General features: G+C 44.1%; 1 protein-coding gene across 1 annotated transcript in view; it reads right to left on the bottom strand.

The window, feature by feature from the left end:
• The window catches only part of PHLPP1 (PH domain and leucine rich repeat protein phosphatase 1), a gene marked incomplete at its 5' end in the record, with an annotated part of 204,807 nt that overhangs the window by 76,866 nt on the left and 110,427 nt on the right, over nucleotides 1–17,514 (bottom strand). Inside the window, one exon of the mRNA XM_081096661.1 lies at nucleotides 641–807. Within this exon, the coding sequence (XP_080952787.1) occupies nucleotides 641–807 (167 nt within the window). The remainder of the gene's footprint in view (nucleotides 1–640; nucleotides 808–17,514) is intronic.

Here is a 17,514-nt window from a genome sequence, read left to right as displayed (position 1 = left end):
AATATATATGTATCAAAGACTTCATTTACTACAGAATCAAGACTGGTCATTACTCCAAAAAAGGAAAAGGAAATGAATATGGTAAATTCTTAAATCTATTTTAAATACATACAAATAAAGTGCCTTTTCTCTAGTAACAAAGGACCAGACCCTATTCATTTAACACTGACTCTTGACATCTACACACTACACCTAGGATGACCTAGATGGTATTAATGGATTTAAACCTTAGTTCTTAAATTCCTAAGGAAATATCTTCTCATGGAAAAACCCTGACCTTTCGTGAATTTCAAAAGAAATAATTCAATCTGATCAAACCCCTGTAGTTCAGCAGTAAAGTACCAAACAGCATTAACTTTTCACTGACCCATTTGTATATGGGTTAAGAAATAAAAGTGATTTAAAGAGAAATGTTCTGATACAAATCTATCCTGTTAGTGAATATCATAAAGCATTCATTTCAAAGGCAAGAACCTTGAAACTAATTTCAGAATAAGAATTGATAATGTCTTTACTAATAAAGTCCTATTACCCTGCCCTCTGAAAGTTAAACACCATAGCTTTTTAAGTCAGAATATTCAAGAAACAACCAGAAGCTGACACCCCTCCCCTTTTGAATGACCCATTTCTGCATGTTCACCTTTGCAGTTCACTGAGGCCCCTGGCAGTGGGTGGACTGGGATTTTGCCTTAGAAAGTTTTGTTTTAAGTTGAGATGAGTGAGGTCTTGGCTGTAAAAGAGGTTGGCAGGCAGGTGCTCCAGGCTACAACAGGAGAGGTCCACTGAGCTAATACGCTGTGATGCAACCTAGAAGGGACAGAAACACAATTCCATTATAACTCCATCCATTTATCAGATAACTGCTTTCTATGCATAGAGATAAGGTAAGTCCATTTGGGAACCCAGACATACGATGCAAGTAGCACTATTAGTTCAAATATAAATGGGGCTGGCGAGCAGGCAGTGCCAGGCCAGCCAGGACAGGTGCCTGCAGGGGCTCCCCCCCCCCCCATCACCCCACCAGGTGCCCCGCAGATCGGCCCTGATCACCGGCCAGGCCTAGGGACCCTACCTGTGCATGAATTTCATGCACTGGGCCCCTAGTATACTATAAAAGCAGAAAACAGTGTCCCTGGCTGGAAGGAACTTACAGTAACCTAAAACATCCATTGTGAGAGAATTCAGAGCTAAATAATATAAGACTTTAGAGTAAATAACAGGTTGGGAGATAGATATGAAGATCTAGACTGAACCTATGAAAGTCCTTGTATATTTTGATTTAAAACAGTGTAAATAAAGAAAAGTACCATTAGTGGTCTTATACATATCTTCTATATATATATAAAAAGCCAGCATAATGCCAGAACAACCGAACGACCAATCGCACACTGACCACCAGGGGGTAGACACTCAATGCAGGAGCTGCCGCCTGGTAGTCAGTCCACTCCCACAGCGGGAGAGCCACTCAAGCCAGAAGCCGGTGCATGAGCCTCTCCCGCCTCTGGCAGGCGCAATCCCCAGCAAACAGACTGCAGTCCTAATGCCTGGGTGGTGGGGGTGTAGCCGGAATGACCACGGATCAGCCTTCACTGGCCCCTGGTCGCCCCACGTTCCCTTCAGACCCTGCAGCTGCACAACATCCCTTACCTATTGCCCTCTGGGTCTCCGGATTCAGGCTTGGGAAAAACCCACAGAGGGGCTTCACAAATGTACTCCCTGGGCCGGCCCCCATCTCAAGAGTAAGTGCTGGCCTGGCGACATCCAGCCCAATGACCAACACCCAGGCATGTCCGTGGGTGAGCCCTTTGCAACTTCCATCTACCACCCAGCCCCAGCCCCATCTCCTGGAAAGGTCTTCAACCTGGCACCAAATACCTGCTCCTGGATCCCTGCAGAGCGCTGTCAGCTCCGGTGGGTGGAGGGGCAGCAGCAGTTGCTGGACTGACTGGTTGTTTGGTTCAGGCAGCCCCACACTTGGGCCAGGAGTTGTGTGGAAAAATCACCCCCTATACTCTGCTGGTACAATCTACTGTGAACAAATACAGCATGGAATGTGTGTGTGACTGGGACAACCTTGATACTGATGCTGGCTCCCTGGAACTTCCCCTCAGGCAACAGGGCCATGTGGAACTGAAATATTAAGAACACGCCTTACCTAGGACCTCGATCTGTCTCTCCCTCCTTCCTTCCTACCACCCGCAGCTGCCATCGCACCCTTCCCGGGCCTGGCCTACATCCGGGCTCCCTTGTTCCCCTCATATCCCTGGTGGCTCCTGCCGATGGGAGCTCTTGTGGATGGATACACCCGCCCCCCGCGGTACTCACCCCAGGGATGCCCACAGTTCAGCCAGAACTTGCTGCGAGGCACATACCCTATAAGCCTACAGGTACAATCTCCAGGGAACGAATGAAGCACGGACACTCAGAGTAACCAGAATGAGCCTGATATCACTGCCATGCTCCTGGAACTCTGCCTGGGGCATAGAGATAAAATCTCATCCCTTACCTATTGCCCCAGAGCTACAGAGGAAGGCAGCAACATAAAAATGGCCACAAGGTGGCGACTGACAATCGGTGTAAAAGTCAGAGAGATGGATCTGAAGGGTGTGGATGTGGGAGACATAGCACCGCCTCCCTCTAAGATCCCCAACTTTGTATTATTCACCTCCGAGCATCTCTTATCCGGCTCTGAGCAGTGGAAAGCATTCAGCATGCCCCAAGGTGTTCATTGGAGACCTCCCGGCTGGCAAGGAGCAACCCTAGCCGCAGAAGGGATGTTTGGAAATATTTTTTCAGGAAGCTGCAGGGAGGACATACTCCCCATGCGACTTCCCAGTGGCTCAGGGAACATGGAAACTCCCTGGGTGCGGGCTCCCGATTTCCTTTCAATGTGCACAAATCTGTGCACCAGGCCACTAGTCTTTAATAATAATGGCAGCATATAATCAGATTCCATTGCTTGCCTGCTATAAACTTCTTGATTGCCTCTCCCACAGTTTCAGGGAGATGCTTAAAAATTCACAGTGCTTTGCTTCATTTAGGTATTCGAAGTAAAATGTATTTTGTCTAAATGTTTATCCACATACTCCAAGCCTTCCTGGTTAGATGACACCTCCCATGGCCAGAATCCCAGGGCTAAAGACCAAATGGCACACTGGAGACAGTAAAGCATTGGGCAACCTGTATTTCTCAAATGCTCTCTCAATATTCCAGGTAATGTGGTGCCAGCTCAGGCCACAGTGTGTGGCTTCAGCCCCTTGTACACACACCTTGGTGCCTTCTCTCCTGAGAGAAGCCATGGGAATAATGCTCAAAGATCTGGTTGATCCTCCCTCAAGCTCTTTATCTTCACCAAAGCTTTATATGTGATCAAATCTGAGGTCCTTTTTCTATTACCAAACCCAGGATTTCTGTTTCTCAATTAGAGAAGGCAGAGAGCATGGTCTGAGGAGTGTGACTCTAGTCAGTGTGTGGACCACATCCCAGCTTCCACTTAGGAGTGGACAGGACTTGAGCAGATTACGGGGCTCTCCAAGCTCCAGTGTTCTCATCTGCACAATGGACATAAAGATGACACCTGTATCCACATGCCTGGCACAGAAAAAGCGTTCAATAAATGGTGATTGCTATTATTAGCACAACTACTTCCAAACAGAATGGTTCGAATCTTACATACATTTAATCCAAATTCTACCAATGCTAAGAAGGTACTGAGAATTAAATTTGCATAAAACATATTCAGCTGATGACATGTTTGAGGTTAGAAAGAAATTACTGTGCACACATGAAAGCTAAGGGGATAATAGGGTTTAATGGGCCTGGCAGGGTCCAACTCAAAAGATTTTACAACGGAAGTTAGAGTTTGCATTGTAACAATTTTATCTTCCCTTGAATTTTCACTATTAAATACGAAAATCCCAAACAGAGCCAAATCATCCAAATAAACCAAAAGATGTAAAAAGAGCCAGAATTTAATGGGCCTTAAACACAGGTATACTCATGCCACAGTCACACAGGGTTTCCTGGCAGGAACCTGTTCACAGGAAGCGAGGTTGAAAGTTACAACTGGTGAAATCTCATTCATTCAAAAATATGTGTTAAGCATGCAATGTTGTGCCACACCTTCTATTTCCTGAGGTACAGCAGTTCAAGATAGACACAGTCTCTGCTCCGAATGAGTACACCCCATGAGGAGAGGGGCAGTTTGATATGGTGCATGATAATGGCTGCCAGGAGCATGACCTAAGGAGTCAGGAAGGGGTCCCAGAAGATTTCATGTCAAAGCTCTAGTTTGAAACGAGTGGAAATATGTGTTTTTTATTTGCCCCAAATGCTTTCTCCACTTCTTTTTTCTTGTAACAATCCTTCAAACGCATGTGATTATGGTGAGAGCTGCAAATAAAGTAAGATGACCCTCTAGCTATAGGCATAGGCATGTATTCCAGGCTTGAGCAATCAGAGTATCCCATCTGCTTAACCCACAGAGTGACCTAAGTTAAGCTTATCGAAGGCCTTCTCTGGGATGTATATAGTCTGAAGTCAGGAGAGAGAGAGCTGCAGTTAAAATGAGTAAGCTAGATTCATCGATTGATCTGACTGATAATAAAGCAAGTATACAGTTATACAGTATAATGCCATATGAAAACATTTTAACACAAGCACAAAAAACTCCACATGTTATGTATGAACTAGAGGCCTGATGCACGAAATTCATGCAAGAGTAGGCCTTCCTTCCCCCGGCTGCTGGCACCAGCTTCCCTCTGGCACCAGAGACCCGGGCTTCCCTCTAGTCGCTGGCAGACACCTGGGACCTGGCTTCCCTCACAACCCCAGCTTTGTCTGGAAGGTCGTCCAGAAGGACGTCTGGTTTAGTTAGCATATTATGCATTTATTATTATAGATAGTTATATGGGCATAAAACTATAAACCATGTTGGTTGTATATCAAATTAATGATAATGATTGCCTCTAGATAGGCAGGAAGGGAAATGGAAACAGGAATGGGAAGATAGGAGAGCTGGAGTTTATCTCTAATGTTTATTTCCATATAAGAAAAATAGAAGATATGAAAGAACTATGTCAATGTATTGACAACCAGGAGGTGGTACATTGAAAGTGTAATATCCTGTGTGTTTGTATATGTGTGTTTAATTAGAAAAAACTAGAGGCCCAGTGCACGAAATTCATGCAGCAGGGGGTCCCTTAGCCCAGCCTGCACACTCTCCAATCTGGGACCCCTTGGGGGATGTCCGACTGCTGGTTTAGGCCCGATCCCAGGAATTGGGCCTAAACTGGAAGTCAGACATCCCTCTCACAATCCTGGACTGCTGGCTCCTAACCGCTTGCCTGCCTTCCTGGTCACCCCTTACTGCCCGCCCCCTGCTGGCCTGGTCACCCCCAACTGCTCCCCCCGCCCCGCCGGCCTGGTCATCCCTCGTGGTCCCCTTGCCGGCCTGGTTGCCCCACGCAGCCTGCTGTTCAGTCATTTGGTCGTCCCTCACTAACCTCCTGCCGACCTGGTCATAGGCAGCCAAATTGTGAGGGTGTGAGGGTTAATTTGCATATCACCTCTTTATTATATAGGATAATGTAATTGCAATAAAAATGTCAGTAAGAAAAAGGAAACTATATGACAAACAGCAATAGAAAGGTTAAGGTACGGGCAGTGACCTGTAATGAGGTCAGAAAGGTAAGGCTGGGGTGAGCAGCAGATCCCACAGAGCCCTTTAGGTTATTGTAAAGACTGGCTTTTTGTGTGAGCAAATGAGAAGTCTGGGAAGGTTGTGAGAAGAGTCCCTGTCTCTAGATCAAAAGCTACACAGTGCAGGATTTCTGCCTATTTGTTCACTGAAATACCCTATATTCAGCACTTGGTACAGCCCTCAGAAGTATTGGCTGGAAAGATGGCCGCTGCCCTACTTTATGATACCTCCCTTCTCACCAATGTGCACCCAACCCATCCCGTATGTTCTTTCAGCTGGAGATTACTTAGAAGAGGACAATTCTATTTCCACTGAAGCATCACACTAAATACTCCCTTTGGACAACTTTGGAAAGATAATGACTAAATGTCAAGTTGTATTTGATTCCCTTCCTCGTTCTGGACCACAAGCTGTTCCTGCTAGAAACCAGGGAGAAGAAACCACAGTAACAGAGCTACAAGCAAGAGCAGTCTGTGGGAGGCGTGGCAGCACCAGGAACAACCACGGCGAGAACAGAATTAAATGGCCCTGATGGCAGTGGGGCAGTGAGCTGCCAAGGTGACCACAAAAGCGACCTCTGCCCAGTCCTGTCCCTGCAACAAGGGGAGGCTAAAGCGTTCCTGTACAGACCTGCCTGGGCACACAGGGCTCCACCACAAAGAAGACTGGCTTGTCCTAGTGGAAACACTACCAGCCAGGTGACCTACAAACCACCTATTAAAACTAAGATCCTTCCCCAAATAAGAAAGACCTACACAAGTAATAAAATATATCAGAAAGCTACTTTATACACTTCACAGCAAGTAGCAGTAATAACAGCAATAAAAGCTAACTTCTAGTGGATGCTGCAGTTGTGATAGGCACACTTCTAAGTGCCTTAGACATAATATTTAGTTTAATCTCACAATGACTCAGTGAAGTAAGGACTTCTCATTTCAAAAATGCAGGTTGAACTGGAGTCACACAGGGTTCCCAACATCACATAAAACCAGCAGCAGAACTCAAATGTGAACCAGAGCCTGTGCTCTTAATGCCATGCCATCCAGTCAGGGCCTGGACACAGTTCAGATCTCACGCAAAGGGATGCTCCTCTAACTTCCACGATAAAATAAGAACATAACCCTTCCGACTAGAGCAAAGACAATGAGATGGTATCCTTTAGGATTAGCTGCAGCCTCAGGTATGAAGATGGGGAGTAAATATGGCAATGATGAACAGGAGTCCTCCTAGACGAAGCAGAGACCATCTGCTGACCACATATAGACGTCAGGCAATGAATGGGTGCGGTCCCTTGGGTGGGAAGGGGAGAGGGGCACCATTTCTTGACATTATAGGCTGGACCCACTCCTACCTCACACAACGTGTCCACCCGGGCAGTGATGATGCTACCTAGTAGCACCTAATTAAATTTTAAAAGGTTACAGGAAAATTTTAAAAGGAGGCTACCGAAATTTGGCAAGAAAATTAAAGAAACAGGCACAGGTAGGAATCCCCTCAAATATTGGTTATGGAAAGGAACTTCTAAAGGAACTCAAAATAGAATATAAAGTCCTTATGGCAAAAGCTACTATACTTCTATTACACCCCCAAACAGCAAAAGAATGGAAGACAAAGTTGAGGCCCAAGAAGCTGGATATACAGGAGAAAGGGCACAGGTATAACAAAACGCAGGGCATGTAGAGTTGATTCTACCTCTTCTTAGCCATGTGGCCCTGGATAAGTCCCTTCACCTATCTGTCTTCCAGTGTTTCCTTCTCTAAAGTGGGACAGACAGTACCTGCCCTGACCAGCTATACAAGCTGCTGTAAAGAAAATGTTCTCATTTAGAAATTCAGAAGAGCCCCTGCAGACCAAGGATCCCTAGACCAACGCCCATAGCCGCAGGCCACAGACATCCACAAGACAAGAAAAGACCACAGCACACACAGGCCACTGCTCCTGCCACTGACCAGTCACACAGATAAAGCTCACTCGGACCAAGGCAGAACTACACTACACACTACATGCAGCCCATAGACCATCAGTGAGCTACACACGAAGGAATTAATTCCAAAGTAACTGTAGCTTGGGGAAATAAATCAGTGCTAGTCTGCATTAACAACAAAACATTTTTTAAGGCTGGTAATTTTGAGTTAGTAAATTAAATGGAATTTTATTTATTTATTTTTTTTGTCCCCATGATCCTACCTACATTGGGAGATACATTAAAATGAACATAAATCCCAACCACCTGCTCAGGCTGTCTTCTTTTCCAAATGACTTGTAAACATGTATGAAAAAAGTTCATTGGGCCCTCAAAATATTTCCTCCAAGGAACATCTGAGGGTAAAAATAGAAATGATAATATGAACAATGAACTTTTCAGGTTACCTATGGGGCATCCATACATTTCTAACATGCTCCTCAGCGCAGCACTTTTCCTCAGTGGTTTCTTTGCCAATCTTTAGGACATTTACGTTAAAAAATATCTGTTATGACTCTAGCTGAGTTGCATTTCTAACCCCGTATATCTATCCTATCCCTAACTATCCCCACTATGCTTTCAAAATTAACGCCCCCTCCTCCCCCACCCCCACCCCATGCAACAGGACTGTACCTGCATCACTCCCATCATTCTTCATGTTCAGCGAGCGGACACTCATCTTTCACAGGCAAGGAAGAGTTCAGAATAATATTCATGTGATTTTCTGTCCCCACTATACTTTAGTAAAGTGGTATTTATCCTTGTTATGTGTATGGCATGTTCAAATTAAGCAAAACGACTCTGAAAGGCTTGGTCAAAGCAGCTGAAATAGCACAAATAATTCTGCTTGTATAAAGTAAAGGACTGTCATAAACTGGCATTATGAGTCATTAATTGCTCTGGCCTGGCCTTCCGTGGCTTGGGAAATTATGCCCTGGCTACAGGGGTAGTCTCTGGGGAGTTTACTAGACTTCTGTAAAAAATTATTGACCTTAACTGACCTAGTTTTCATCCTCACCTCCCCACCCAAATGCTTTGGGAAAGCAAGAGGTAGGCAAATATAAATTTAGAATATTTATTAATATTCTAAACTAGAGGCCCGGTGCACAATATTCATGCACGGGTAGGGTCCCTAGGCCTGGCCGACAATCAGGGCCGATCAGAGCCTTCTGGTTGCTGGCTGGGGCCTTAATTCCGGCTGCCGGCCAGGGCCTTCCTTCCCCCAGCTGCCAGCCAGGCCTTCCTTCCACCGGCTGCCAGCTGCCGGCAGGGGCCTTTCTTCGTTCTGTGCCACCCCCTGGTGGTCAGCACACGTCATAGCGAGTGGTTGAACTCCCAGTCAGTCGAACTCCCGAGAGGACAATTTGCATATTAGCCTTTTATTATATAGGAGAATAGCAAGTTTATTAATCTCTATTAGCTGAGAATTCTAACACCTTTATTTTCCATTTCATCCTCCAGAAAGTTTTATATCAAACAAAAATTTCTAATTTTAATAAAATTTAAATTCTCACTGCTCCATAACATGCAATAATTTATTTTAAAAAAATTCTACAAATGTAAGAAATGCTTAACTTGACCCCCAGACCTTTTCATAATGACATCTCATTTCTTGATCCTTTACTAATTAGCTTTTTAGAAAATCTGTTTAACAACAAATACAGAAAACATTCCTATAAAATTATATACATTAATAATGTCCTAACAGGAACATATCAAGCAGCCAATTTTGGGCTCAGTAAATCCTAGCTGAAATTCTAGCATCTTTCCATTTCTTTGCCTTAAATTATATGGAAAAAAAAAAACCATCAAGAAATAAGGTATACAAATTTACACTATTCCAAACCACTAGGGGTAATGAAATGGCAAACTGATGAAAGACAATGGGAAGATCTGAAGAGGCTATCACTAGCAGGCAGAAATGAGAGGTGGGAGTTGAGGAGAGCAAAGGCATCCGGGTAGGAAAGGGACTATGATTAAGATTAGAAGGGACCCAGTAATACTAGTAAAAGCGTATGGAGAGAGCAACAGGCTAGAGAAGAAAACACACAAACCCCTGGCTCACTGTTAAAGCACCAGCCAAAACAATATGGACAAACCAATACTGAGAGCCCCTCCTAGGCGTCCCGCCATCTCTTTGCCAGGGAAGTGGAAGGGATGGGATGAGTGACTCTTTCGACATATATTTAGCATTTGCCTTTATGAACCAGGCACTGTACTTGGTACTAGAGAGATACACTCCTTGTCTTCAAACTCTTGGTCTCCTGAGGACACAGACACTCAACAACTGTAATTTAAGAGCCTGTGTGCAGTGGTTCAATAAGAGCACACAGAGCAGAAAACAAACCTCAGAGCTCCCATTGACAATTTCAGCCCTGACAGTCACCTTGATTGACAAGATGGGCAGGCATTCCCAGGCACTGGTACAGGGGCCTGCCTGCTCGTCACCCCTAGAGCAGGCAGTGCTGTAGTATTTGTCCAGTGAGCTCGCTGCGCAGCCTAATCTGGAAATACAGGCCTGGCACTCACTCCCTCTGAGTCAGAGCAACTGTAAAAGGCTCTGAGAAGATGGCACCAACAGTTGCCTTGCAGAATCATTAACTGTGTCACCCTGACAGTTATCTCCCCTCCACATACACAAACCCTATTGTGTTTCTCAGTAACAACAGAAAAATAGATCTCGCCTTGGGTGGAGATCAAATCTGAACTCAGAGTTCCTTCCTCATTTCCTTTTTGGCAAAATGTGTATAAACAACCTCTTTAGAAAGTGGCCACCTGAGAGTGTCTCTGAGGTCCATCACGCAGCATTCCCCAAAGGTGCACCTTGACAAAGGAGAGGGGGAAAGATAACTAACCACGAAAAGCCTATATTCTAACTTTTGATTAAAAGAAATAATATAAATACATACTTAAATTATTCCATCATTAGAAATAGGCCACTTATTTTGTATCTAAAATACAAAAACCTCAGTGCTAAAGTTCCAAGTCTAACATACAAGATCAGCAAGTTTATCATAGAGAACTCATTGATAAAATTTCAATTATTCCATCACTCCATCCTTTATAAAATTATAAGTAAGATAAGTGCATGGAAGAATTTAACTCGAGTAGTTGTAGAAAATTCCATACTTTGGGTTACAAATATAGGGATCTTCCAAGATAAGTAAATACTGTATATCATGAAAACTAAACCCTTAAGGAAGATAAAACATAACCAGGTATAAACATCTGGTTAGTGGCATATGCTAAGTTCCTGATATAGAATACCTCACCAGTTTTATTTATTTATTTACTTATTTATTTTAATTGATTTTTAGAGAGAGTGGAAGGGAGAGGGAGAGGAAGAGGGAGACATTGATTTTAAGGTTAAACTAAAAACAGCAAAATATCGATTGGCTGCCTAACGCATGCCCCCTACCAGGGATTGAGCCCGCAACCCAGGCATGTGTCCTGACCAGGAATCGAACTGGCAGCCTTTCAGTGTACGGGACAATGCCCAACCAACTGAGCCACATCTGCCAGGGCTTGACCAGTTTTTAAAGAATTAGACACAGTAATCCCCTCAACACTGAAACTAATCTAATCTGCCTTGGATGCCTCAAAAGACATCTCAATTTCTTAAATACTTCTTGGTCATCATTTAAGAAGATCAGTGGTCGATGCACAGTGGGCCATGCTCAAATGTCCTTAGCAGCATACACCATTCAACAGATTGCCTGAATAAAACCACCTTTCATCCTACTACTGAGCTGCCTGGATTCTGCTGATAACTGCATATATAAGCACCTCCCTGGCATTTTCAGTAAATCTCAGTTGTTTTTTTGAATACTGGGGTTTTTTGCCCCTTTAGGCCACTATAAACATTAGAAGTACAAGTAAAAAAAAAAAGAGCAAGGCAGTAGAACTCTCTGTATAGAGAAGTGCTGGATACTTTATACCTTAGTTTCCTCATCTGCAAAGCGGAGATTATAATATCTCCTCACGAGTTATCTTTAATTGTAAAAACCAGACCAGAGTTGTTATGAGGATCTACTTCATTGGTACCATCAAGAACAGTGCTTGGTGCATAGAAAAAGTAACTAAAATGTTAGTTATTACTATTTGCACTTTTGCTGTTCCTAATGGATCAATTCTGCAGGTGAAATGACTTTTATCATTAATAAAATAAATCAATTAGTTAAGGGGGGAAGAAACAAAACAAAAAGTATTTTTATTTTGATGTTTACCTCATGGATGAGTAACCTGTTCTTTAGAACTGAATAAGGAAAGATTTTGTAACATGAATTTTTATCTAACAGATCTATTAATATATTGGAAAGTTATAATATTTGGTAACTTATAGTCAAATTTCCACAAGAAAATGAAACAGAACTAGCAGGAAATAGTCTAGAATGGCCAGCACTTTTTTTACTTTACCTAGCTCAGTGATGGTGAATCTTTTGACCTCGGCGTGTCAGCATTTTGAAATATCCTAACTTAACTCTGGTGCTGTGTCATATATAGAAATTTTTTGATATTTGCAACCATAGTAAAACACTTATATTTTTGATATTTATTTTATACTAGAGGCCCGGTGCACAAAAATTTGTGCACTCGGGAGTGGGGGGTCCCTCAGCCCAGCCTGTGCCCTCTTGCAGTCTGGGACCCCTCAGGGGATGACCACCTGCTTGCTTAGGCCTGCTCCCCGGGGGATTGGGCCTAAGATGGCAATCAGACATTCCTCTGGCAGCCCGGCAGCCCTCGGGGGATGTCCTCTTGCCAGCAGGGAGCAGACCTAAGCTGCAGTCGGACATCCTTAGTGTTGCTGAGGAGGCAGGAGAGGATCCCACCACCACCGCTGTACTGGCAGCCGTAAGCCTGGCTTGTGGCTGAGCAGAGCTCCCCCATGTGGGAGCGCACTGACCACCAGAGGGCAGCTCCTGCATTGAGCATCTGCCCCCTGGTGGTCAGTGTGTGTCATAGTGACCAGTCATTCCCAGTCTTTCTGCTGTTAGGGTCAGTTTGCATATTACCCTGTTACTATATAGGATAGAGGCCTGGTGCACAGGTGGGGGCCAGCTGGTTTGCCCTGAAGGGTGTCCCGGATCAGGGTGGGGGTCCCGCTGGGGTGCCTGGCCAGTCTGGGTGAGGGGCTGAGGGCTGTTTTCAGGCTGGCCAGCAACTGAAGCTCCCAGCCTCTCCTTTTGTTTTTTTTTTTATTCTGGGATTTATTTACCTTCTATAATTGAAACATCATTACTGTCACTGGCGCTCTTAGCTCTGAGGCCACGGCTGGCTGAAAGCAAGTATCTGGGGTTTGTTTAGCTTCTATAATTGAAACATTGTTGCTTTCGGGCTCAGAGCCAGGCCGCAGCAGGCAGGGAACCTTGGCTTCCTCCAACACTGGAGCAAGCAAGCCTCATGTTCGCTTCAGCTGCGTGGCTGCCAGCAGCCATCTATGTTGGCAGCTAATTTGCATGCCGGCCTGATTAGCCAATGGGAAGCGTAGTGGAGGTACAGTTAATTACCCTTTTTGTCTTTTATTAGATAGGATATTTAAATGCCATTTAACAAAGAAAAATCAACCAAAAAAATGAGTTCGCGTGTCACCTCTGACACGCATGTCATAGGTTCGCCATCACTGACCTAGCTTCTAGTTTTTTCTGTTTTCCACACTTCTCAGACATCTGTGATAATACATTTTTACATCTTACATAGCAATGCCTTTGTATACATTTGACCGCTCCTTGAAACATCCTTTCCCCTCTTGTCTTACAGGTGAATCCTATTCAGCCTTTAAGGCTCAGCTTGCCCTTTACTTCCTTAAAGTCCTCCTGTACCCAAATATCTCATATACTGAATTTTCTCACAGGTTCACTACAGAATTGGTGCAAGAGCAATTTTCTCAGGATGAGGTGACATATTCACAGTTTTCAGGGTTAGGGCATGCACATCAGTTGTGAAACATTATACTGCTTACCACAGGCTAACTTAAAAAAATAAGAACTTGAGAAATATGTTATAATAACTAATTTAAAATAAAATACAATTTTCTTTATTCCTGACAACTTCCCCTCAGTTTAAATACTTAGAGCACGAAGTGCAATTATATTTATTTTGAGGTGATTATTTTTAAACTGAAAAATTAATAATAAATTTTTAAAATACAAATACATCAACAAATTTATCACAAAACATTTTAAAAACTAAAATCCATTTCACTCAGACCTTCAGTTCTATCTCATATTCTACCAGAGACTTGCTAGATTGTTCTTGGTCAAATGGCCCTTGATTCTTTATCAAAAAAATGGGTATGAAATGTGAAGTGAGGATTTTCCCCCAAAAGGCCAGTGACAAAAAGCAGCACACTCCCTAGATTACACTTCAGATTAAGAGGTAAAACATGTGTAAAAGATGACTAACTCAAAGGGTTCCTTGCAACTATAGTTAATGACACAAATCTACATGTTAAAAACCTCAATCCTATTACATCAGAATGATCTGACAAAAGGGGTTAGTGTAGTATTCTTGAGTAAAATCTGAACAATAAAATGCTTATTTTTAAGCACATGGAACCAAAAGTTCAATTGTGATTCACCATATATCTTATTTAAAGGGTGATGTTTACTCATCATTTCAGGTGGTCTCTAATTCAGCATGAAATGTGGCCCTGATTTGCCTACATTATGTGTTTTAAGAATTAACCCAATATATCATGGCGTCCGAAAGTCCACTGCAGTGACTTAAAAAAAAAGGCCTACGCTGAAACGGGTTTGGCTCAGTGGATAGAGCGTTGGTCTGTGGACTGAAAGGTCCCAGGTTTGATTCCGGTCAAGGGCATGTACCTGGGTTGCGGGCACATCCCCAGTAGGAGATGTGCAGGAGGCAGCTGATCGATGTTTCCCTCTCATCGATGTTTCTATCTCTCTCCCTTCCTCTCTGTAAAAAATCAGTAAAATATATTAAAAAAAAAAAAAAGGCCTAAAGTTAAAATACTATGGTTAATACTGAAAGACCTCAGGAAGATAACTACTGTGATAACCACAGTCACCAGCAACTGCCAGCATGACAGCCACCAATGAACAAGGAGACACACAGACAAGGTAAGTGGCCTTATGAAGCATGCATTTGTAACATTGGGCCATAAAACATATATATGGCTACCATCCTCAGCCTCCTCATACATCATTGCCCCTCCAACCACTTTGAAAACATGCTGGATACTTGTATCCGTGTTGTGCAAACAGAGTCATTTTTGACACTGCATTTAATAGGATATTTACTGAATTTTTAAAGCATGCCGTGCATAAATATTTTAGGGATGATTTTATAATCAATATTGTAATCCTCCCAAAGGAGCTATTCCCACAGTATCTACCACTAACACCCAGCCAAAATAAAAACTCTAAAGGAATTGCCTTAGGTATTATCTTGGCAAGCTAAGATTAAGTTTAAAAAATAAGTACACAAGAACCCATTTTGATAGAAAATATCTCATTAATAATCTTTTAAAAAGCTTCCCAAAACCAAATGAAACAAATTAGACCAAAGATGAACACTTCTCTTGTAGCTAAGATCCAGAAGCATAAACTGAAAATAATAAAGTTTCCTTTTAAATTAATACTAGTGACCAGGTGCACGAAATTCGTGCACATTATAAGGGGAGTAATTAGAGGAAATATTTTAATATTGCTATTTGCCCTTTCTCTATAATAGAAGTGTCAGAGATGAAAGAAAATTAGTAAAATGTATATGAAAATCTTCCTCCTGTCAGAGTCTGAGGTGCACCACGGGACCCAGAGTCAAGTCCCCACCCACCCACCCACGTGTGCCTCAAAATCACGCGAAACCCAGACCCAGCCAGCCCCCCCTCATTGGGTTAGATCTAGATATGTCCCGTCCCACCCTTGTCAAGCCCCGCCAAACAGGGGGCATGGCCTGAGGTCCCCCGGCCCAGCACCAGGGCAGGGGGTGCACCTTGAGGTCCCCTATCAAGTCCCACTGGGTGGGAGGCATGGCCTCAGGTCCCCTGGCCTGGCGCTGGGGTGGGGGGCACAGCCTCAGGTCCCCTGGCCCGGTGCCGGGGCGGGGGGCATGGCCTGAGGTCCCCTGTCAAGCCCTGCCGGGTGTGGAGCACAGCCTGAGGTCCCCCAACCTGGCGCCAGGGCGGGGGCGTGGCCTGAGGTCCCCCGTTAAGCTGCGCTGGTGGGAGTCATGGCCTGAGGTCCCCTGTCAAGCCCCACGGGGGTGGGGGGCGCAGCCTCAGGTCCCTGCTGATTGCTCCTTAAGGCTCGTTATGGGAACTCGGCCTCAGCTGTGGGTGCAGCCATCTTTGCGGCGGAGTGACGGTGAATTTGCATATTCCCTCTTTATTATATAGGACTAGAGGCCCAGTGCATGAAATTCGTGCATGGGGGCGTAGAAGGGGAAGGGTTCCTCAGCCTGGCCTGCACCCTCTTGCAATCTGGACCCCTCGGGGGATGTCCGACTGCTGGTTTAGCCCCGATCCCGACTGGGCCTAAACCGGCAGTCAGACATATCCTCTCGCAATCCAAGACCTCTGGCTCCTAGCCGCTTGCCTGCCTGCCTACCTGATCGCCTCTAACCACTCGCCCGCCTGCCTGATCGCCCCTAACCACTCTGCCTGCCTGCCTGATCACCCCTAACGCCTCTGCCTGCCTGCCTGATGCCCCTAACTGCTCGCCTGCCTGCCTGATCACCCCTAACCACTCTGCCTGCATGCCTGATCACCCCTAACTGCTTGCCTTCCTGGCTGATCGCCCATAACCGCCTCTGCCTCGGCCCCCACAGTTTCATCTGGAAAGGCATCTGTAATGACATCCAGAAGGTCATCCAGAAGGTCATTTGGCTGTCTGGTCTAATTAGCATATTATGTTTTTATTATTACAGATTCTAATTCATTTTAATTTTAAAAACACTGGACTGACTGGGGTGGAGATGGTCATTAAAAATCAGAAACCCAGATATTTCTGTTGTTGGGTTTGTTATCCTTTTAGATCCTTATCAAAATGAATGACTCTTCATTTAAATATCAGGATGTAAAGACAATCCATTCCGTGCAGTTTCGTTTCTTAATCAGAAGAAAAAGAAACAATTTCCATAGTAACTCCCGAGTGTGACTAAACTTGATACCCCCATATGAGGAAGAACAGAGGACAATGGAAAGGGGAAGTTGGAAGAAGAAGTGGCTTAGACAAGTCAGGCATTGCCACCCCAAATTTCCCATCAGCACATACTCCCAGATGGAGCGAGGTTCTCATCATTTTTCCAGCAGCCCCAACCTACTCTCCCAGGATGCTGGATTTAAAAAAAAGATACTCTCTTAGGACTATCAACAAAATACAAAGTTTAAAGGAGCATGTGACCATATTTTATGTAGGATTCATATCCAAATAGGGCATTCTCACTTATTTCCTCAATAATATCTAACCTCTTTAATCAACCCTTTACGACTCATTTCCCCTTTAATTCACTAACCATAACAACTTATAAAATTTTTGTGTACCTGGTTTTTAAGATTGGAGAAAGGGAAGATCCTGTATCTAACATCTGCTAATTACTAAGATGTTCTGTCCTTAGTCCTCCATTCCTGACTTTTCAGGAAGAAATTTTTCTTCCCAATGTCTGCCATTCTTAATGACTTATAAGTATGAAGTGTAAGCTGTAATCTTGTGTATGCCTACGTGTGTGAATTGTCTTTTGCAAATAGCTATATTACATTTCAGCACATACATATCAAACCCTTCTAATGGCAATAATCAGTGAAATGGGAAAATCACACCAACATTCCCCTCCCCTTTCTTACCACCGTCATGTTCTCCGGCCTCACAGTTCCCCCCCATCATCTACC

This window comes from Myotis nattereri (assembly GCF_964212035.1).
Source record: "Myotis nattereri genome assembly, chromosome: 8".
In the NCBI taxonomy this organism is placed as follows: domain Eukaryota; kingdom Metazoa; phylum Chordata; class Mammalia; order Chiroptera; family Vespertilionidae; genus Myotis; species Myotis nattereri.
The sequence above is the reverse complement of the archived record's forward strand: the minus strand, read 5'-3'. Positions and strand labels throughout refer to the sequence as shown.